General features: G+C 34.5%; 1 protein-coding gene across 2 annotated transcripts in view; it reads left to right on the top strand.

The window, feature by feature from the left end:
* The window catches only part of AGPS (alkylglycerone phosphate synthase), a 144,828-nt gene that overhangs the window by 43,290 nt on the left and 76,976 nt on the right, over positions 1-24,562 (top strand). For both annotated transcript variants that reach the window (XM_037044384.1, XM_037044383.1), the window contains 6 exons: positions 8,277-8,367; positions 10,569-10,689; positions 10,785-10,859; positions 13,950-14,021; positions 15,532-15,611; positions 21,736-21,816. In XM_037044384.1, coding sequence (XP_036900279.1) covers positions 8,277-8,367; positions 10,569-10,689; positions 10,785-10,859; positions 13,950-14,021; positions 15,532-15,611; positions 21,736-21,816 — 520 coding nt within the window. The remainder of the gene's footprint in view (positions 1-8,276; positions 8,368-10,568; positions 10,690-10,784; positions 10,860-13,949; positions 14,022-15,531; positions 15,612-21,735; positions 21,817-24,562) is intronic.

Raw genomic sequence — 24,562 nt, 5'->3', positions numbered from 1 at the left:
CAGAACTAGTGTCACAGATTTCTATAAAGTACATTTTTGAAAGATGTCATTTTTAATGTCAAAGGTTGTATACATTAATTTATACAAAGCACAAGTTAATGTTTATTATTATTTTTTAAATTTTTTATTGATTATGCTATTACAGTTTTCCCAATTTTTCCCCTCCTGTCCCCCCTCCACCTTGCCCCCCATCCCTTCAGCCTTCCCTCCCTTAGTTCATGTCCATGGTTGTACATGTAAGTTCTCTGAGTCCTCTGTCTCCCATACCATTTTTATCTTTCCCTGTCTACCTTATGCCTATTAACCATGCTGCTTCTTCCCTGTAGGTTTTCCCCCTTATTCCTCCCTTCCCCCTCCCCACTGAAATTCCTCTGTGTGATGTCCATTTCTCTGATTCTGTTCCTGTTCTAGTTTGCTTAGTTTTTGTTTCGTTGTTTTTCTTTTCTCTTAGGTTCATTTGTTGATAGTTGTGAGTTTGTTGTCATTTTATTATTCATATTTTTGATCATCTTTTTCTTAGATAAGTCCCTTTAACATTTCATAATATAAGGGCTTGGTGATGATAAACTCCTTTAACTTGACCTTATCTGGGAAGCACTTAATCTGCTCTTCCATTCTAAATGAAAGTTTTACTGGATAGAGCAATTTTGGATGTAGGTCTTTGGATTTCATGACTTGGAATACTTCTTTCCAGCCCCTTCTTGCCTGTAAGGTCTCTTGAGAAATCAGCTGACAGTCTAATAGGAGCTCCTTTATAGGTAATTCTCTCCTTTCCTCTTGCTTCTTTAAGGATTCTCTCTTTATATTTAATCTTGGCTAATGTAATTATGATGTGCCTTGGTGTGTTCCTCCTTGGGTCCAACTTCTTTGGGACTCTCTAAGCTTCCTGGAAGTCTATTTCCTTCGCCAGATTTGGGAAGTTTTCCTTCATTATTTGTTCTCAAATAAGTTTTCAGTTTCTTGGTCTTACTCTTCTCCTTCTGGCACCCCTATGATTTGGATATTGGAACGTTTCAGGTTGTCCCAGCAGCTTGTAAGAGTCTCTTCACTTTTTCAAATTCTTATTTCTTCATTTTGTCGGATGTTTATTTATTTATTTATTTATTGTTCCAAATCGTTGCTTTGAGTCCTGGTTTCCTTCCTGTCACTGTTGGTTCCCTGAACTTTCTGCTTTATTTCACTTTTGGTATCCTTCATTTGTTTTTTTTTTTTTATTTTCTGACCAAGCTTAGTCAGATCTGTGAGTATTTTGAGTACCAGGGCTTTAAATTCTCTATTAGATAGGTTGGCGATCTCCTCTTCGCTTAGCTCTCTTTCTGAGGCTCTATTGTGTTCTTCCATGTGGGCCATATTTCTTTGTCTTGGGGCAGCTGATAGGGGGGTGGGGCCTTTGGTATTCACTGTTCAAGGCAACCCTCTTTGCTGCCCTGGGGCACTGCCTGTGAGGGAGGGGCCAGAGAGGGAACAGTGTGGCTGGCCTACTGTCTCTAGTGCACTTTTCAGTGGGCTCTCACTTTTCATTGGGTTCTCATGTGAGACTGGGAGCTTCTCCTACCCCCCAAACTGCCCTTGAGTCCCCTTTAGTCAGCCCTTCCAGCGCAGCCCTTGGAGCCCGGTAGCCAGCCCTGCCCCCAAGGTCCACTGCCTCACGGAAGTTGACCTGGGTTGGCACGTGCGGTCCACCACCTTACCAGTCTAGTTCTCATTGATTTTTTAAAAAATTTCTTTGTTGTTAGAGTTCCGTGCAGTCAGATTTTCTGGCACTTTGGTTGTTTGTTGATTTCAGGTTGGTCGTTATCCTTTTGGTTGTGCAGGGAAGCGAAGGGTCTCTACCTATGTATGCATCCATCTTGGCCAGAACTCCACGAGTTAGTGTTCAAAAGACAAGAATTTGGTTGGGTTTGTTGCACATTGTATTTTCAGTGGCATAATTTTTCATTAAAGTTTCATCTTCTGTAGTAAAAAGGCTATTAAATTGCTTAACAATTGTTACCTCAGTGCACTGCCCCAGAGCGAGTGTGTCTTTAGTCACCATAAATTCTGACATGCACTTCCTTCTTGGCTATCATTCTCCTTCTGTACAGTGATTTTATCGGTCTTAAAAGCTTGTTCTGATTCTGTATCTTCTGCCGGATAGTCTATCTTGTTCTAAAGGAAGGTGGTAATTTGATCTTATATTTTATAAAAAGACCATTTTTTAAAGTTCTCGAACTAATCTTCAGTTATGGTAAAGAGCTATTCAGTAGTCACCTCTTTCAACAACTGGTGTAGGTACTTGGCTTTCCTCTTAGCATGTTTCTGGTAGAAGTTGAATGTTTCCTGCCTGTGTATTCAACCTGCAAGTTAAATGTACAGCTTCGACTGAACTAGGTTGTAAGTTTGTTTTTTTTTTTTAAGATTTTATTTATCTATTTACCTTTAGAGGGGAAGGAGAGAGGGAGAGAAACATCAATGTATGGTTGCTTTTTGTGCGTCCCCTGCTGGGAGTTGGCCTGCAGGGAACTGGCCTGCAGGGAACTGGCCTGCAACCCAGGCAAGTGCCCTGATTGGGAATTGAACCTCGATCCTCTGGTTCGCAGGCCTGTGCTCAATCCACTGAGCTACACCAGCCAGGGCCTGGTTGTAAGTTTCTTAAGAGCAGAAGTCTTATGAGTGTTAAATGAATGCTTATTTATAGTTCTAGATGTCAATCCAAATTACAATATGATAATAATCAAGTTATTCCATTGCTATTTGTTATGTTAAATACTTCTGACTGCTTTAACTTTCCTTATAATACTTCTTTTCCTTTCATTTACTTGTTTGACTTTAAAGTTTTCAGTTTCACTTCATGATATTTTACAAGACTGTTGGACCCCTAGCAGTATGCTAGATTTTATGATTATTAAGTCAGGCTTCCCATACTGTTTTCAAATCCCAAGACATTAGATTCAAGAACAAGTACAATGGAAAAACTTTCATTCTGACAATAGAACTCTTTTGAACTGTGCTGGAATGTTAGATAATGGACAAAGTCTTACATGCAAGGTTCTGCCAAGCAAGATATTTCTTCAAAATCTGAAATACTGTAAATTCAGATGTAAAAATATATTGTGTTTATCTTAGCGGTAGAATGCAGTTTTAAATTTTACACATGACAGTAACAGTGACCCTGTTCTGTTAGTTCAAGTATCTTGAAGGTAATCACCTTTTTATCTTATGGGTAATATTTTTGTGAATTAATGGATTCACAAAAGTCTGAATATGATTTCATCATGAATATCAAGGGTCTACTATGTTTTACAGAGACCCAAAGTAATTTTACAATTAAAATGTAAGGGCCCAGTATTAAGACCAAGTAGTTCCAAATTGTTTTTTTTTTTGTTTGTTTGTTTGGCCATTATTAACATGTAATAGCACATGTATTATAACCAACTTACCAGGATTTATACTTTTACCTTAGCTAAAATGATTATTTGATATGTCAAATGACTGTCTTTAGTTCTTTTAGTTATGGTCCCATACTTTCATTCCAGTTTGTTTAGATTTATGAAAAAACAAGTTATTTTTATATAATACTTCAAACATACTACTGTTTGGTTTTAGCCCTGATGATTTTTAATATAAAAAAGGAACTTGCTTTATTAAGACATTTGTTGTTTAGTTTTTTCCTTTCCAGTATCATTTTTATTTTGTGAACCTTTACGTAAAGATAGGTTTGAGAATTTTAGGTAATATTTTTGTTGTGTAATGTGAAGTGACATCCACTCAGACCATGTTGTATAACCATTAAAATTATGTAACAAAATTAGTGTTTTTTTGTCACTTCCAATTAAAAATTTCTTTGGTTAGGGCCCATTACTGGCTTTCAAAATATTGATTGCTGCATTATTATAAACAGTTTCAGTGCAGGGTTTATATATAGATATATAGCTATATATCTATATATAGCTATATATCTCCACTGGCCTTTTTTAGCTATCTTTTGTGAGGCTAGTTGCTGAAAGCTTTTGCAGTCATTCGAGCTGTGATGAAACGAGTGGGAAGTAATCTTGAGTAAAGGTATTATACTTGAAACATTTTAAATAGCTTGCAGGATAGAAACTGTTAAGAGCAATTTATAGTCTTTTCTGATTTGTTGTCAGTGTTGGTTTGTTATTTGGTCTGGAACAAATAGTGACTGCTAAAGAATCTCTTCTCAATTTAAACACACACAGACACAAAACAAAACAAAGTAACTATAGGGAGACTTAACTACCATCTTGGAAAAAAATTAATTAATATTATTTCATGTGACATACAGAGATCAAGTCCTGATAGATTGTAGATCTAAATGTATAAGCTAAAGCTACAAAACTGGTAGAAGAATATACAGAATGACTTTCTGAATTTGAGGCAGGCAAGTCAGAAAAAAAAGCATTAACCCAAGAAATGAATCAATTAGACATTAAAATATAGAACTTCATTTCATCAAAAGACTTTTTAAAGAGTGAAAAAGACATCACAGAGTAAGAGAAAATATTTAATATATACATCCTTGAGTTCAGAACATATTAAAATTCTTATACACAAGTGAAAAAAATAGTATTAATTCAATAGGAAAATGAGCAAAAGATGAACTGACATTGAAAATAGAGGATATTTAAATAGATATATGAGTTAGAAGCTCAATCTCATAGGTAATCATTGAAATTAAAACTTAGTTTTTTAAGGGATTACCAATAGAATGTCTCACATTAAAAAGAACTACATCACCAAGAGTGGGGGAGGATATGGAGCAAATAGAACTCTTTGTAACTGCTAATGGGAAACATGTTGGAAAACTGTCTACCAGCCTCTACTAAAGCTATACATACACATAGACTGTGGCCTAGAAATTGTACATAGTTGCACTCATTAGAAACATGTAACACGTTTTCCAGAGCACAAGTTTAAGAATGTCCTTGCATGCACCAAAAACTGTAAACAGCTTAGTTGTTTCTCAGTGGATAAAGAGAATATAGTGGATAAAGAGAATATAGTGGATAAAGAGATTGTGCTATGTTCACACAATAGAATTAAGTCATGGAAATGAATGAAGTGCAACTACATGTTAAACATAGATGAATCTCATAAACATTACTGAGCAAATAAAAATTATTTAGCAAAAGAAGACAGACACAAAAATACATTTTGTATGATTTTTTTTACATAAAGTTCAAAAAGTGGTCAAAATTACCCTGTGGTGTTAGCAGTCAGTATAGTAGTTCCTGTGGTTTCAGGAAAGGAGGTAGTGCCTGAAAGCGGCGTGGGGGTGGGGTTCTGGGGTGCTGGTAATGTTCTTCTGTTTCTGGATCTAAATGCTGCTTACCTGGAAGGTTCACTTTGCAAAAACTCATTCAACTATGCACTTATTTGTTTATTTTATGTATGTTATACTTTAATATTTTATAAATTATGAAATCAAACAAAAATAAAACAGCTGTAATACAGGGCAGGGTTAAACTAGGTTTATAGTTCATATGAAAAAAATATAGTAATTAATAAACAGTAATACAAGAATAACTTTTTCATACCCATAACTGTAAACCTACTTTTGCCCCATCCTGTATAGTAGTTTTGTATGGCTGACCTGTGATAAATTTTTGTGGGGTGTGGGAGGGCAGTGGAGTAGAGAGGGTGCAAGAACATTATAGTGGGAAAAAATTACTGGGATTTTGTAAATGTCATTAATAAAGACTTTAATTTAATGATCTCACTTGGATTGGTGGCAAGGGAAGAATCAGACTAGAGGCAGCAGTGTGTAGTGGTTGAAAGCACAGACTGAAGCCTCATTCATAAGCTGATTCAGATTCTGGTTTTGTAACTTACTAGCTCTAGGATCTTGAGTAAATAAATTACTTAATTCCTTGAATTATTTAACTTCTCTGTACCTTAGCTTCCTCATCTGTAAAATGGGGATAATAGTACCAGACTCACAATATTATAAGTTAATATACATAAGTTAATATATAAAACACTTAGGACAGTGCTTGGTACATGGTATACAATGTGTTTACTTAATAAAAAATTTAAAGTGCTGTTTTAAAACATTTTGAAATTTGTTTTGATCTTTTCAGAGAGCTCTTATATTACTGCTATTCTGACACATTGGATTATTACTGTTTGTGTATCAGCCTTCTTTATAACACTAATCTAGGGTAGGGTACTTTCATCTCTTTTATTTCTAGCATTTATTGCTATTTAATGTTTTACCACCTCTGAGAAGTATTTCTAAAACTGAAAAGTTGATCTCTAAGCACTTGAGTTTTCAGCATTTATCTTCTCATATAAAATTTAGGATTTCTTGTATAGGTGAAATAATGTTGATGTTTAATGTAAACTGTTAAATAGGGATTGAGATGAAAGATGTAGGAGACAAAATCAGAGTAGCAGATCTAGTTTTTTTCACAGCACACCCACTCTGTAGTCATCTGTTGTGCGTTTTAAATGTAATACCACTCATGTAAAGTCTAAGAACCTTGCTCATCTACAGGTTTTTTTTCTATTTCTTGTTCTTATTGTAATTGTCACATTATAAACTCCATGATATGATGTTATACTTTTTTAAAGGTTGTATATTTTAAACAAGTTAAGGACTAGTCATTTATAAATTTATCCACATATTTACTTTTTCTGGTATTACATATTTCATCTTGGAAGATTTGAGTTTATATTTCATGTTATATTTTCCTTCAGTCTATAGAAATTTCTTTAGCATTTCTTTTAGGTCTGCTGGCACCAGACTCTCAAGTTCTCTTTGTTCTCATTTGAAATTGTCTTTATTTCACTTTTGTTTTGAAGGATATTTTCACAAGATAGAGATTTCTAGATTGACATTTTTTTTCCTTTCAGCACTTTAAAAATGTTGCTCAGTTGCTTCCTGACCTTATTGTTTTTGATGAGAAGTCAGTCATAATATTTATTGTTATCACATTGTATGTAAGGTACAGTTTTTTGAGATGCTTTAAAGATTTTCTTTCTCCTTCTCTAACTGCATTTTGAGTATGTTGTACATAGTGAGTTTCTTTGCATTTATCGTCTTTAGGTTTTCTGACCTTAAATCCCTAAATTTTTCTCTTTCATTATATTTTGAAACTTTCAGCCATTGCTTTTTCAAATACGTTTTTCCTCTCCTTCTTAGGCCTCCATTTATATGTATGGTAGTCCTTTGGTATTGTTCCTTAGGTCCCTGAAGATCTCTATATTTAAAATTTTTTTTCTCTTTTCTTTGGATTGTATATGTATTATTGCTCTGTCTGTTAAGACATCTCCAATCCGCTCTTAAGTTTCTTCAGTGAATTTTTATTTCAGAGTTTTAATTATAGAATTTCTATTTTGTTATTTTTATAGTTTCTATTTCTCTACTGAGATTTCTGTTACTCACTGGGAATATATTTCCACTTTTGTCCTTCAGCATAATTGTGGCTGCTTTAGAATCTTTGTGTTCTGTCTTTGGTATCTTGGATCCACTTGGGGCCCATTCTCTCAATTATGGATCACACTTTCTTATTTGTTCATGTCTAGTAATTTTGGAGTATATCTTGGATGTTTTTAATGATATGTTGTAGAGACTCTGGATTCTGGATTTGTTACATTCTTCTGAAGAGGCTCCCCCCCCCCCCCCNCCCCCCCCCCCCCCCCCCCCATCAAGCAATTAACTTGACTGATCTCAAACTCCCAATTCCCCTCTGTGGTGGTGAGTAGCTGAGTTTTCTATTCGGTTGTTTTAAGCTTAGTGAGGTTGCTTCGCATCAGCAAATGCACATCTGCAGATGTACTAAGCACATCTATTAACACATCTCAATAGATGTGTAATTCAAGGTCAGCCAAATGTTTGGGCAGAGTTTATATATGTCTCTTTCTGACTCTCGCCTTTTCCGTGATTTCCCTGTACTTCCTAGGTGCACTGCTCCCTTCAAAAGTATTTTGAACCCCTGGTTCAAGCCAGGAAGACTGTGGGTTTTTTCTGCATTTTGGTTTCTTTTTGTGGTACCAGCTGGGGGGTTCCCTAAAGCCAAAGCCTGTTTAAAAAGGAAAGAAAACAAAGAAATTCACGTAGTGCAGTTTCCTTCTGCCAAGCATACTCCCTTTTGCCTGCTTTTGGTTTATGGCCTTTAGATAATTGGATTTTATTTGTTTTGTTTTTGTTCAGAGCTTATGATTACATATGAAAGGGTCAGTTTTATAGGAACTATTTGACCATTACTGAAGTAAATCTAAGGTAGAAATTTAAATGAGGATACCTTTTCTAATGTTTTACTTTTTTTGTACCTTAGGTACCTTCTTAGTGGTATGGCTTTGCCAAGTTTTAGAGAATGGGTCCAGAATACCCTTGGAATAAATGTGGAGCATAAAACTACCTCTAAAGTAAGCAAATACGAATGACTACTAATATGCTTAACCCTGTGTGTATGTGTTTAATTCTAAATTAATTAGACCGATCTTTGTAATTTGTCATAGTTGCTTTAATGCATTTGTCATTTTTTGTTGTTGTTGTTGTTACAGAGCTTACTATTTTCTTGACCTTGTTAGGGTGTAGTTTCACTTTTCTGAGAGTAGGATTAGAAAATTTTTAAACTGTATGCATATCAGACTAATGAAATTGTTAGTATTTCTTTATATTATTATGATTATTATTTATTATTATTTGCTGTGGCATGGTATTCTGCATGTCCCTCTGACTTGATATAAGTTCTGTAAGTTCAGAGGCTACAGTTAACACTATGTTCTCCATTATATCTACCCTATTATTAAGGACTGTAGGTATTCAGTGAGGACTTACTTTATTCATAAATCCACTGATACATTTTATTCTAGTAATTAAATGAGGCTAAACAACTAATTCCTTCCTTTCCTAAACCAAATTCTTTTAACTTTTCTTAAAAAGTCTCTTTTTTTCATCTTTTTAATTCTCTCTCTTATTTGTAATTACTTTTTTTACATTGATGCAATCTATATACTGCATGCAGACATTTCACCAGTTTTATTTACATATGTTTTTTTTTTCCTGCTTTGAGCCCTTTTCAGTTTTCTGTAATTTAACAAAATAGTATCTGTATGTTTTGTTGGGGTTCTATTGGTTATTTCCTTCCACTATAGGGTAGATTCCATGAGGTTAAGATTTTTTTTCCTGTTTAGTTCGCTACTGTCTTCCCAGGTAGGGCGTAGAACAGTGCCTGGCTTATACTATCCACTCAATAAATATTTATTACATAACTATACTCATATAATAATCCTACAGGAGATTGGTTCCAGGACCCCTGTGAAGACCAAAATTGTGAATTCACAGAACTCTCCTAAAAAATGCTGTGATATTTGCATATAACCTATTTTTGCATATAACCTATAGCAGCAGTGTATGCCTACATATTACTTCATTTGCATAGATTCAGCATAGTGCTTGGCACATGGCAAATTCAAATTTTGCTTTTTGGAACTTCCAGGGATTTTTTAAAAAATACATATTTGATACAGATACTGTGTAATGAAACTGTGTAATGAAAAATTAAATACAGATCCTTAATAAGATACTAAAAGTCTATGCAAATATCATATATTTTTCTATACATATTTAAAAATATATTTTATTTATTTATTTTTTTAGAGAGAGGGGAAAAGAGGGAGAAAGAAACATCAGTGTGTGGTTGCTTCTCACAAACCCCCAACTAGAGACCTGGCCCTCAACTGAGGCATGTGCCCTGGTTGGGAATCAAACCTGTAACCTTTTGGGTTGCAGGCCGGCACTCAAACCACTGAGCCACACCAGCCAGGACTTTTTATATATTCTTATATTTTCTATTGTTGAAATACTATATCATGATTTTTTAATAGCTGATTTGATTTGTGCAGCCATTTATAGATCTCCTTCTATATGCTAGATGATGTTAAGTGCTTTTCACAAAAGTAATCACCTTTAACCTTTGTCCTAATGACAGCTGTATAAATTTGGTAGTGATAAACTCATTTAACAGATCCAGAAGCCAAAGTTCACAGAAGTTGGGTGACTTGCCCAAGTTCACATAGGTTTAAAATTAAAGATTAATTTTTCAAGTTATTCGTTAGTTGAAATTAAGCATCAAGTTAATATATTGTGAGTTTCAAAGCATTCATATAAAATGGCTTTATTACTTATATTGTGAGGCTTTTTGCTGTTCATTTTAAAATAACAATTGGGGTATAGGAAATGTTAAGTATTATCTGTAGGTTAAAATGTAGATAATGCAGAAGTCATGTAGCTTTCTCCCTGTCTCCTTAATCTAAAATTGAAAATTGAGAGTTCGCAGTCGTCCTTGCTGTTGATTGCAATCCTTAGAAATAAGAAAAAGGTGGGCCATGGGAGCAGATGAGGAAACATAAGGCTTCTGTAACTCATGCTACAGAGTGTCATTAACCAGACCATTTGTTACTGTTGCAAAATTGGTTTCCATACATATTATTTGGTATTTTCCTATGCTTCTGACTTAGTTTGTATATTAAAACCTTTTATAGTTTATAGTCATTCTCCCTAATAGAGGTATTCAAAATTTATTTTCTAGAAATAAGCCAAAGACACCAATTTTATTTTCCAGGTATCCATAAATCCTAGTGATACACCTCCTTCTGTTGTAAATGAAGATTTTCTTCGTGAGCTTAAAGAAACTACTATTTCATATTCACAAGAAGCAGATGATCGAGTATTTAGAGGTCATGGTAAGCAGTTTTATATAAGTGCTATTTATTTTTAATTTTTAAATTTACTGTAATTTAAGATGCTTTTGCATTTTCTTTTTAAAATCACGAAACAGGTCATTGTCTTCATGAGATATTTTTGCTCAGGGAAGGAATTTTTCATCGCATTCCTGATATAGTTATATGGCCAAGTAAGTTCTTTTTCTTGTATTCTTAATTTAGTATTGTTAAATTTTAGGTAAATTTAGTATTTGAAATATCTGATTTTAACATATGAGTTAAAAAATATACAGGTAGCTGTATTTTTTTAGAGGTTGCTAAAGGTCATGAAGTTCTTTCTTGATCTGATCATCTTGGTTTTAATGATTGATTTTGTTGATGATGAGTCTTTATTTTAAAAAAATACCATATTAGGAGGTCAGTAGGAAAATGTATCTTTGGTTAATTTCATAGCTTAATGAAATTAGTATCAATAATGGCATACTCAAATCATTAATTAAAATAATTAAGTTCTTGCCCTGGCTGGTATGGCTCAGTGGATTGAGTGCCAGCCTGTGAACCTGTCAGGGCGCATGCCTGGGTTGCAGGCCAGGTCCCCATGTGAGAGGCAAACACACATTGATGTTTCTCTCTCTCTCTTTCCTTCCCTTCCCCTCTCTCTAAAAACAAGTAAATAAAATCTTTTTTAAAAAATCCAGATTTTAGAAACATACAGAGTTAGTCGATTGTTGCACCAAGATTTCTTTACGCTGCAAAATTCTTCCCTTGCAGCTTTGCCCTTCTATTTATTTTTCCATCCCAATTTCCCATTTAGTGCCTTATTAGTTCATAGCTGGAATTTTACAATAACCTTAAAATTTTTCGTGCCTCAAGTGCCTTGTCCCTTTAAGCTTTCATACTCTCTTGAAAAGTTAAGTTTTCAAAAATACTCCCTTTGCCATTTTGTCCCATACCTCATGAATCTATCTGAAAAGTGTATTGGTGCCTGAATCAAGTTTATAATTTTAATTTCATTCTGTTGAATTTTCCAGTATGATGACTTCTTGGAAATAGTTTGTCTCCTAAAAGCTTATCAACTCACTGAGGTCTTTATTTAATTTAATGTAAATTTCCTATTGGTGATGAAGTTCAAGTTTTTCTTTGCACAAATTCAAGTTCTGACACAATGTGATATTCCATGGAATGGAGGTGGCTGTCTCGTCTTGCAGTTTGAATGTATATATTACCACATATATTCACATATCCAAGAAATCTGTCATTTTGGATATCTTTAAGTTAGGCTGTAATCTGAATCTGATTTTTACATGTTGCTTTAATAGGATGTCTAGGGCTTGTCAAAGAGTAAGAACTTGTAGTATATGTAACTTGTCTGATTTAGGGTATTATTTGCAGCAGGGTTTGCCACCATTCTGACTTTTAGACGGTGTGGTTAGCTCTCTTTTATTTAGTTTGGACAAGTAGTTAGTGACTCATGATATAGTTTGTCTGGTAAGCATGTGTATAAAGATAAAAGTTTTTTAAAAACAGTAATACTGAAAAATAACTTATTAAATTTAGTATTTATATATTATTTTCAGTGATCTAAATACCAAAACTTTAGGTCTATGGAAATATGTGCTATTCTTAGGTATTGAGAATAAGCAGTGAACAAAACAAAAATCCCCGTTCTTAGGTGCTGTACAGTATAGTTGGAGGGGAAGGGACAGAACAATAAACAAATATATAATGTATTGAGTAGTGATAAGTGGTATGATGAAAAATAAGACTGTAAGAACATAGGGAGTAAAACAAGGTGGGTAGGGGATGAGGGGAGTACTTTGTAGGGTAACATGGTTAGGGATAGCTTCTGATTAGGTGACCATCTTAGACATAATTTTGCCTTGTTAAAGGTTTTTAACAGACATTTTCAGGTATTTTATTAAGTGTTAGTGAACAATTAATATTAAGTAAGAATTTTACCACAAACAGTAAGGTTTGTGAACTTAGTCTAAAAACTTGAAAATGAATTTTTATTTAAAATTGGAATGATACAAATGACATATTTATATTCCTAGCTTTAAGCAAATTTGAGATATGACAATTAAGTCTTTTATATTTATAAATGGACATTCTTTTGCATATTTTGTGTCCTTATTTTCTTTTCAGGCTCTTAGCAAGTAATCCTTGATTTTTACATTTTTTTTTTACTCAAGTCTCTTTCTCCTTCATGCTATTTTATAGTCTATAAAAAGATTGATCTTTCTGAAATACTCTTTTTGCAATGTTGTTCCCCTCCTTAAAGCCCTGTGGCTGGTCAGATTGAGTCTTAGCATCTCTTGCTTGGTGTTTAGAGTGTTTTCCAGTCAGGTTTTTATTTATAACTTTTACACTAATAAAGATGCCCTTCAGTTATGTACAGTAGAAAGGAAATTCACATGTCATATAGTATACGTGGTACTTTAAAATTTGTTTAAAAACAAAAAATCATCAACAGATGCAAAAATTAGTGGATGAAAGTATGATGAAAAACATGACTTTTATATAGTTGAAATATTCCCCCCACAAGATGCATATTAATGATTATAATTTTAGAGTGGAGAAACCTAGCAGGTACTATGTACCCAAATGATGAAGAGCTAGTGTTACCAGAAATGAGACTTGTCTGCCTCATGTACCTCTAGACGTAACACATTGAGAAAGGCACCTTACTTCTGTAGAATTCCTGCCAGATTCTGTGGAATTCCTGCCAAAATGTATAACCTGAATTTAATAATGAGAAAACATACAAACCCAAATTGAGGGACTTCTGTGAAGTCACTGACCAGTGCTCTTCAGAAGTGTCATGGTCATGAAAATCAAAGGTAGACTGAAGAACTGTCTCAGATTAAAGAAGATTAGGGAGACGTGACAACTAAATGCAGAATGTGATCCCAGTCCAGAAAAGAGGACGTTAGAAAAACAGTTGGCCGAATTTGAATGAGGTCTGCAGATCAGTTTGTAGTACTCTGTCAGTGCCAATTGTTTGGTGGTAATAATTGAACGATAGTTACTTAAAATGTTAGTATTTGCAGCTTCTGGGTGAAAGGAGTTTTTTACCATTTTTGCCACTATTTTGTAAATATGAATTATTTAAAAATGAAGTTAAAAAGATAAATAATGAACACTTTGTTTTAATATAGCTATTTCATGTGTAAATAATGAGTAAATAAAGGAGAAGTTTACTTTATAAACCCATGTTTTGCAGGATTACCCAGATTTTATTCATGTTTCTGTGATTAATTTATTTTCTCTTTTTTCAACAGCATGTCATGATGATGTAGTTAAGATTGTGAATCTAGCTTGCAAATATAACCTTTGTATCATACCAATTGGTGGTAGGTATTGTGCCTTTTGAATTTTAACATGTTTTATATTTGTTCTTTTAATTTAAAATATGTGTATTTTAAATATTTGTGGTATCTCACTGAAAACAAATATTTTTGTAATTATAATAAGGTTATTCTGAAAAATTGGTCCGTACTTCTCCTCATTTCTGTTCTGGGTAGCTCTACCTAAGATGCAATGTACCCTTAGTTCATGGCTTTCTTCCCTGCGGATCCTTGCTGAAGCTGTGACTGTGATGCCTAAAGAAGAATATATTCCTGCTTTAGTAATCACTTTCTGATCTTTATCCTTATGGAGAGAGTATTTTTGAAAGGTTAAATATCCCCAACATACACCTTTGAGAAGGAATGCAGTGCAGCATAAAAGATCGATAGGGACGCTGGTAACCAAATTAATATCTCGTAATACTGAGAACTAATATTGTTTTGCATTTTAAGACAAATTTGATCTTTCTTGATCTTTCATCAACCACATTATTTTAACAACTTCCACAAGCCAAAGGAAATTGCCTTCCCTGACTGAATTGGCAGTGATGGAATGCACATGGGACCCCAACCAATCAGAAGCTTCAGCTTCCTTCTTCAGCTGATACTTCCTGTTGAGTTCATATGGCAAAGGCACTACAGTATTACTTTTAATGAAATATTTTTCTGATTTGAAATGACTGGCAAGCAAATAGTGGTCATTGAGCATAGGCATGTTTTTAACTGAATTCATGGTCTCACCTTATAAAATTAAGCTGACCTCATAGATCAACACCCCTATAATTCTTAACCTTGTATCAAGGTGACTTATGTTTTCTAAGATGCAAGGAAGTACCAACTAAGAATTTATTCCAATTTTTGTGTTAATACAGATATGGATAACTTAAGAACACTATCCCGTATTGGTTTCAAGAATTATTTTTCTTTGACAACAGATGTTAGTGGAAAACAGGAGTATGTTGTTTAAATACTGCTATGTATTATTTGCTTTATATTAAAATCACTTTTTTACCAAAGAGCATATAAATTTGCTTTGGAGTATCATATAATTTGGCAGTTTTAACTTGTTAGTATTCTAATTAAAGCTTTTTTGTTTGAGTCTGTAAGGTACTATTTTAAGTGATTAATGAATCTTATAATTATGGCAGAAAGGAAGCAGTGGTATCTCTTGTTTTATCGGGTAGGGTTTGTGTTTTTTTTTTTTTATACTAGCTTAGAACTTTTCTAATCATGTTTTTGGAGTTTCACAAATGCTACGGGCTCCACTTGAATGTGCCCAGGGATGGAGCCTCATCCCATTGCTTTTAGCTTCATGGTAGTTTCTCATTTTGGTACACAACATACAGTAAAGGTGAGTTTGCTTCTGGTGTGTCAGCACTTGCACATTACATTTTGCAAAGTAGATGTAGATATTACTTCCCTAGCAGGCCTATTTGTATACTTTATGTCAGGGGTTTGCCCTACATACTGCTAAAAATAAAATATTTAAACATAAGTTTGATTTTTATTTTGACAGGAGGAACAAGTGTCTCCTATGGCCTGATGTGTCCTGAAGATGAGACAAGAACAATCGTTTCTTTGGACACTTCACAAATGGTATATGATTACTAAGGGGTATTCAAAGATAGTGTTTGGTTTAAGAAGTGTATTTATGGCTCAGTCTTAGTTGTCATTAAAAAGGAGTACATTGTCCATATTGTTTTAAATTACTTTTATGGTTATATGGTTACCCTTGTGTTTAGATCTCCAAAAGCTAAGCTTACTCTTACTTTAAGGCACATATCATATCTTAACAGATACTATCAACTTTGCATGTGAAATTGATGATTTGAAGAGCATGTATTAGAATATTGATACAATACATGAACTGATTTGTTAAAGAAAACAAATAATAGTGTTTAGGGTTAATTTGAATCACCCAAACTTACTTGCCCCCACATTTTTACTAATGCTGTTGCATTTTTCTTGTGGAAGAGTAGAGGAGCTAACTAATTTTAATGATAGGGTTATTTTTTGAAGTTTTGGCTCTCTGTGGTCTAAGAGTTGGACACTGTGGCATGTTAAACTTTTAATTGGGATATAAATTTTATCTTTGTATAGTTAACAGTATTCCTGTTACATACTCCTCATTATAATAAATAAGATGCTTCTGTAACTGTTTAATTAGAAATCCTTTTAAACATCAAAAGTAGGGAGACCAATATACCCATTCTCTAGATTAAGTAATTAACATTTGCCATATTGGTTTTATCTTTCTTTCCTACTACTTTAAAGCAAATTCTGGTATTATGCTACTTTATACCTATTTATGTGTATTTCTTTTAAAAAGTACATTTTCTCACTATTATCACTCCTGGCAAAGTTAAAAGTAAACCCTTATATCATTTAATATGCAGTCAACATTCAAGTTTGCTAGTTGTCTCAAAATCGTCTTTAAGTTCCTTTGTTCAGATGGCTATTCATACATGGCCCGTAATAGCTTTTGGTTGTTCTCTTAAGTTTAATTTTATTGCAGCCCCATTCTCTTCTTTTGAATGCTTCTGACTTGGAGGAACAAGGTTATTTATAGTGTAGTATATATCATATCTTGAACATTCCTATTTCTTCTTCTTGGTGTCATTTAACTCTTCCTCTGGGCTCTGAATGCCCTCTTACCCCGAGTTAGATATAAAACCTAGTTAGATTCAGGCATATCTTTTAATATTTTTTTAAGCAAGAGTATGTCATAGATGGCAATCTGTGTTTCTATGTCATGTCACCTAGGGAGGTACATAATAGCCAGTTGTCCACTTCTAGTGCTCTAAAATTGATCAACAAGTTCAGATAGTGACAGCTTGCTTATTCTACTACAGAGTTAACCATCAACCTTTGTCCTGATACCGCAGTTTAAGAAAAGGCAGCTACCTGTGAAGATGGCTGAGAAGTAGCCTATTCTGGAATGGGCTTTGGAATGTGTTTGAGTTTCTGGCTCTTTACCTTATACTGTGTACAGATTTGTCTCTACATTTGTTAGTGAATGTGTAACATTGAGACAGCAGTACTGTGCTATGTTATTGTGAAGATTAAATGAGATAATACATTAAAATGAGATAATACTGAGTAGATGCTTAAAATTCTGTGGCAGATCTTTAAATGCCAGGTTTTTAACCACTTATTCTACCTTATGTAGTCACTGCCTTTAACATTGGATTCTATTGTAATGGATGCGTGGTCCTTATAACTATGATTTGCATTTAAGTCAGTGAGTTGTATCTGTGTGTGATTTTGCACAGTATACATCTGATAAAATATGTACAAATTATGACAAAAATTAGTTGTACCAGTTTTCTTACTTAAGTATATATAATACTAAGACTTGCTGGCCTTGAAAGTTTTTGCTTTATTATTAACATGTATGGGTACTGTATAGTGGATGTAATAAGATAGCCAGTGTGGTCTCTAGGTTTCTCTGTGTGTCCATAGGTGGTTTTTAAATTTGTTGTCTTTAGTTTTTTTTGTTCAATCAAAAATATGTTTGGACTCTGGTAAAAATACAAGGTATATAATTAGCACAAACTTGTAATTGCTTCAAGAACCAGTCTACTAGAGGAGAAGATGTATATAAATTATAATATAAGGCACCATCAGATTATTAAATTTTGGTTTTTAACTTCACAGTTTAATTCTTCCTTCTGTTTAGCTGTCATGGGACCAAAAGCCTGATTTTGCCATACTGATATTGAAGTCACTATTGTCTTATTTTGAGAGTATAATTACAAAGATAGTTTATATAACATAAAAAGTACATTCACATATATCATCTTATTTAATGTTTATCATAATCCTGTGAATTAAACAGTACAGTTATTCATATGTGTTCAAATTTGGAATATAGGTAGCCTGAGGCTATTATTTTCACATTATCTATTGTGTTCTTTTTATTATGAGCTAGGCTATAGTTATTGCCATGAAGTTGAACATGTTAACGTGCACAGAAAGCTGCTCTGGAATCCAGAGGGTGATTCTGTGTGTTACCTGGTTGCTCTGCCAAGTAGAAGGGGAACAGAGTCTGCTCTTCGTAGTAGACAGTAATTTGTCAAGATTTATATAAATTAGGTCAAGTAAGAATGTTAAAAACATTTTTTAACAGGCATACATTTGGTAAGTTGAGCCAGATGATAGTTTCTTCTTTTCAGCAGAAGGCAAGGATGTGCTTTGTTTTCTAGCTGGGGTCTCTGGTTCTGCTTTGGATTAAGAATAAAGTAGGTTTTCCTGCCAGTGTTCTCCCTAGGACTTTAATGGTGTCACGGCTTATATTTAAGTCTTTTATCCACCTTGAATTTATTTTGGTGTATGGTGTAAGTTGGTGCTCAAGTTTCATTTTTTTTGCACGTAGCTGTCCAGTTCTCCCAACACCATTTGTTGAAGAGGCTATATTTAGTCCATTTTATGTTACTGCCCCCTTTGTCAAATATTAATTGACTGTAGAGAGTTGGTTTATTTCTGGGCTCTCTGTTCTGTGCCATTGGCCTATGGGCCTGTTTTTATGCCACTACCAGGCTGTTTTGATTACAGTAGCCTTGTAATACAGTTTTATTGTGATCCCTCCTACTTTATTCTTCTTTTGCAACATTGCAGCTGCTATTCGGGGTCGTTTATGGTTCCATATACATGTTCGAGTGTTTGTTCTATGTCTGTGAAATATGCCATTGGTACTTTAATAGCTGTTGCATTGAATCTGTAAATTGCTTTGGGTAGTATGGACATTTTGATTATGTTAATTCTTCCAATCCATGAACACGGTATATGTTTCCGTTTGTTTGTGCCTTCCTTGATTTCTTTCTTCAGTGTTGTGTAGTTTTCTGCATACGGGTCTTTTACCTCCTTGGTTAGNGTGAAATATGCCATTGGAACTTTAATAGGTATTGCATTGAATATGTAAATTACTTTGGGTAGTGTGGCCATTTTGATGATGTTAATTCTTCCAATCCATGAGCATGGTATATGTTTCCATTTGTTCGTGTCTTCCTTGATTTCTTTCTTCAGTGTTGTATAGTTTTCTGCGTACAGGTCTTTTACTTCCTTGGTTAGGTTTATTCCCAGATATTTTATTTTTGTTTTTGCTATATTGAATGGGATTTTTTCCCTGATTTCTGCTTCTTCTGTTCCATTGTTGGTATACAGAAATGCCTTTGATTCTGGATATGGACTTTGTATCCCGCTGTATTGCCAAATTCATTTATTAGTTCGAGCAGTTTTTTGGTAGAGGCTATAGGCTTCTCCATGTATGCTATCATGTCATCTGCAAACAATGCCAGTTTTGTTTCCTCCTTTCTGATTTGGATGCCTTTTATTTCCTTTTCTTGTCTGATCACTGTGGCTATAACTTCTAATACTATATTGAATAGAAGTGGTGATAGTGGACAACCTTGTCTTGTTCCTGGTCTTAGTGGAAAAGCTTTTAGTTTTTGCCCATTGAGTATGATGTTGGCTGTAGGTGTTTCATGTATGGCCTTTATTATACTGAGGAATGCTCCCTCTTTTCCCACTTTGCTGAGTACCTTTATCATAAATAGGTGTTGTACCTTATCAAAAGCTTTTTTCACATATATTGATAAGATCATGTGGTTTTTGTCCTTGCTTTTGTTTATGTGATGTATTACATTTACTGATTTGCAGATATTGAACCATCCTTGCATCCCTGGGATGAATCCCACTTGGTCGTGGTGTATGATCTTTTTGATGTATTGTTGGATGCAGTTTGCCAATATTTTGTTGGGGATTTTAGCATCTATGTTCATCAGTGATACTGGCCTGAAGTTTTCTCTTTGTTGTGTTTCTATCTGGTTTTGGAATTAGGATGATTGCTGGCTTCATAAAAAGAGTTTGGGAGTTTCTCATCATTTTGGATTTTTTGGAATAGTCTGTGAAGAATAGGGGTTAGCTCTTCCTTAAAAGCTTTGTAGAATTCTCCTGTGAAACCATCTGGTCCAGGGCTTTTGTGTGATGGGAGTTTTTAAATTACTGCTTCAATTTCATCTGCTGTTATTGGTCTGTTCAGGTTTTCTGCTTCTTTTTCATTGGCAGGAAAATCTCAGATATTTCATGCAGCAACATTTTTACTGATATGTCCCCTAGAGCAAGGAATATAAAGGAAAGAATAAACAAATGTGATTTCATCAAAATAAAAAGCTTCTGCATGGCTAAAGAAAACATTATTAAAATAAAAAGACAACCAACTGTATGCGAAAACATATTTGCCAATGATACCTCAGACAAAGGTTTAATTTCCAAAATATACAAAGAACTCACACGGCTTCACTCTAAGAAGACAACTAACCCAATTAAAAAATGAGGAAAGGACTTGAACAGACACTTCTCCAAGGAGGACATACAGAGGATCCAGAGACACATGAAAAGATGCTCAATATTGCTAGCTATCAGAGAGATGCAAATTAAAACCACAATGAGATACCACTTTACACCAGTGAGAATGGCTATCATAAACAAAGCAATAAACAACAAATGTTGGAGAGGGTGTGGGGAAAAGGGGACTCTAGTCCATTGTTGGTGGGATTGCAGACTGGTACAACCATTATGGAAAACAGTATGGAATTTTCTCAGAAAACTAAAATTGGACCTGCCTTTTGACCCAGCAATTCCACTGCTGGGATTATATCCTAAGAATCCTAAAACACCAATCCCAAAGAACCTATGCACCCCAATGTTCATAGCAGCACAATTTACAATAGCCAAGAGTTGGAAACAACCTAGGTGCCCATCAGTAAATGAATGGATCAAAAAACTATGGTACATATACACAATGGAATTCTATGCAGCAGAAAGAAAGAAGGAGCTCCTACCTTTTGCAACAGCATGGATGGAACTGGAAAGCATTATGCTGAGTGAAATAAGCCAGGTGTTGAAGGACAAATACTATATGATCTCACTTTTAACAGGAAGCTAAACAACAAAACAAACAAGCAAGCAAAATATAACCAAAGACACTGAAATAGAGAACAGGGGGACAGCGACTAGAGGGGAGAGGGGAGGGAATTTCACGGGAAATAGGGGAGGGATTTAGAGGAACAAATACAAATGATACATGGACAACAACTAAGAAGAGTGGAAATGGGAGGGAGGGGGGAGCTTGGGGGTGGGATAGAATGGGAGTAAGAGACAGAAAAGTGTACTTGAAAAATAAATAAAAAAATAAAGTAGGGATGCCATTTATATTCAAATGTCTCTGCAGGTATCCTTTTCTAATCTCATGGTGGTCATTTTCTGATATTCTTAAACTAGGTATGATTGCTAACTTAACAGTAAATAGTACTTTCAAAATGACAGGAACCATGTATGCTAAGCTTTTTGTGTATATGTAGTATCTCATTTAATTTTTACAGCAACACTCTGAGTAGGTATTGCAATCCACACTTGGCAAATAAGGAAATAGTAAGCTGAGACAGTTAAATAAGTAGCCTAAGGTAAGAGGTAGAGTTTAATTCAAATGAACATCTGAATAAAGACAGTCTGTGTTTTAAACCAACTCCTGTGTAATGCACTGCCTATATCACTATGTCATGTTGTGTATTTAGGGATAAGTGGCGCTTTCTGATGGGGGTAATCCTACTTGCCTAAATACTCTCTTGTCACTTGCTGCTTTGAGTTAGAAAGTTTATATAGTTCCTGAGGACATGTCAATAGTTTGCAGAAATGAGACTTTTTTATTCTTTTGCAACAGAATCGAATCCTCTGGGTTGATGAGCACAATCTGACTGCTCATGTAGAGGCTGGCATCACAGGACAAGAGTTGGAAAGACAGGTATGTTATTTCTCTAATTAAGGTTTTCAAAAACTGGTATGTATCCCCTTTATGAATGAAGTACCTTTCACAGTACATTCATTCACTGACAAGTTTATTCAGTTTCTGTTGTGGGTTGGGCATTGAGCTAGATGCTGAGGACACAGTAATGAAGAAGACACCATCCCCTACTCGTGGATAACTTATATTATGACAGGAAGTTAGGTCAATATACCATTATGATTCAAAGTGAGTATTTGTATGTGAAGGCTAAATGTGAGGTGTTGTGACTCATCAAAGGGGATTAGAAGGAAAGGAGTTGGACAAAGAATTTATCACAAAAAATACAGCATTTAAAAGGAGACTTCATTGCAGGCCAGTTCCCTGCAGGCCAACTCCCAGCAGGGGACGCACAAAAAGGCAACCATACATTGATGTTTCTCTCCCTCTCTCCTTCCCTTCCCCTCTAAAGATAAATGAATAAAATATTTTAAAAAAAAAAGGAGACTTCAGGGTGAGTAAGAATTAGCAAGAAGGAGATGGGAGTGGGGGGAACAATCCAGTTAGGAGGTGACATGTACAGAGGCTTAACTGGCAACTGCTGCTTTGGGGGCTTGCAGGTAGCCAAGTGTGGCTGAGCTCTAGTGTGTAGATATGGGAAAACTCCTATTCTTGGTGTTTGTATATTGGGCGGGTGTGTATGTAGCAGTGGTACTGGATGAAGGCAGGAAAACACAAAGAGATGAGATCATAAAGGACCTTATAAAGCCTCTTTCGAAAGTTTGAACACTATTTTGTACTTGGACAGTCTGGCTACTGTGTGGAGCATGACTGGGGCACATAAGGGTAGGTTAAGAGGATGCTGCAATTCAGGCAGCTGCTGATATGGAGCAAAGTGGAACAAATTGGACATAGAATTTTCATAAATTGGTGATAAAATTATATCAGCTGGGTAGATGTTGATATTTGCTATTTATTGAACTTTTCAGTGCATAATTTCATTAAAAACAGTTATTTCATGTAGTTAATGAAACTCTTGAAGTCCTTATACACTTTTGGGGTGATCCTAATGAATTTTTTGGAAACTTTAGGTTCCCTTCATGGTTTCTAAGCAAGTAAGTGTTAAAATGTATTGATTCCTGCAACCCCCTGAGACCGTTCAAACATGGGTGAGATGCTGTAACTCAGCTCTTATAAATACAAATTATGGAAAAGTCCAATTTGTTGGTGATGTTCTTACCACTTTGTTCAGTTTGGGTTACAGGGATGACCCCTTCCTCTAATTAACAGGACATTGAAGGAAATGTGACTTGCTGGTTGATCTGGTTTTTATTGCCTTTTTCCTTCTTTCTTGGTAAAAAGATGAATGAAATTGATGTGCCAGTGAACAATTCTAGGTGAAAGGCTTTGAAAAAATTATTAAATTTTTTACTATCTTTATTTTTTAGTTAGCGCAGTAAGAACAGAGAACTGGAATAAAATTGAACATATTTGTTGATGCAGTGTTAAAGACCTTCAGTAAGTCAAGGTTTTATATAAGTCAAGGTAATTAGTTTTGTTAATTATTATAGTTTATATTGAACATCAGTGGGCAGAATAATAGTATTTAAGGAAGAAATAAAAACCTGTAAAAAGTCCTGTATTACTCTTTAATTATGCCCGAATGAGGCATTATCAACATAGTAATATTTTAATAACAAAGTATGGCTTTTCCTGTGCTCCAGTTTTATATCCTTTATTATGATATTTGATGTAGTATTTTAACCTTTCCAAATTTATTTTTTTAAAGGTTAGAATTAAAATTCAAGGAGCATATTTCCTTGAAATTAAAATGACATTTTCCTAGACTGGCAACTTCTGGCATTTTACCTGCTAGTTCATATCTCTAGATGTGGATATGGAATTTTCTTTTTTTGCATCTAGTAGACTATAACATAGTTTCTAGATCTGTTTTGATCCTAATTCAAGTTCTTCCTAATTAAACTCTGTGTCTTTCAGTTTCTACTTCAACTTAGGCAAGTAGCTTAAAACATCCTGCTTTTTTCTTCTAGGAGTTTTAAAATGACACATGTATAGTAGTTGGATAGCACAGATTTTAATCTTTTTAATTTGTAGATTACATTGATTTTAATAAACAAAATTTAAGGGAGGTCACTAAGACATATTATGGATTTTAGGAATTTGAATTTAGGCTTATTAAATCTTTGTCTACTTCATTTTATCAGTTAATAGTTTGGGATCTGGGACTTGCCGAGGGACTCATTTCCCTATGCCTCAGTTCCTTTTTTCATTTATAAAATGAAGATAATAATTCCTACTTCATAAGGTTTTTTTGTTAGGATATAATAAGTTAATACATAAAGTACTTAGAACTTTTATTGTTCCACTAGTTTTTACTGAGTTGTCTGCTTTATTCAAGCACAGCTAACTTTAAATATTCTATGTGCCAGAGACTCCCAAATTTGTATTGTCACCTCACACTACTTTCGTGAACTCCAGACTTGTATATCCACTGCCTAGTTGATGTCTTGACACATATCTTATACATATTTTAAACAAAATGTCTTAAACAAACTCAACATTTTAAAAATTGAAATTCCCTGGGACTGGTGTGGCTCAGTTGGTTGGGCATTGTTCTGCAAGGCAAAAGGTTGCCAGTTTGATTCCTGGTCAGGGCAGGTGCCTGGGTTGCAGGTTTGGTCCCCAGTTGGAGCATGTATAAGAGGCAGCTGATTGATGTTTCTCCTTGTATAGGTGTTTCTCTCCC

This window comes from Sturnira hondurensis, unplaced genomic scaffold (assembly GCF_014824575.4).
Source record: "Sturnira hondurensis isolate 20B ecotype Veracruz unplaced genomic scaffold, ASM1482457v3 Scaffold0004136, whole genome shotgun sequence".
Classification (NCBI taxonomy): Eukaryota; Metazoa; Chordata; class Mammalia; order Chiroptera; family Phyllostomidae; genus Sturnira; species Sturnira hondurensis.
This window is presented reverse-complemented; position numbering and strand designations above follow the sequence as displayed.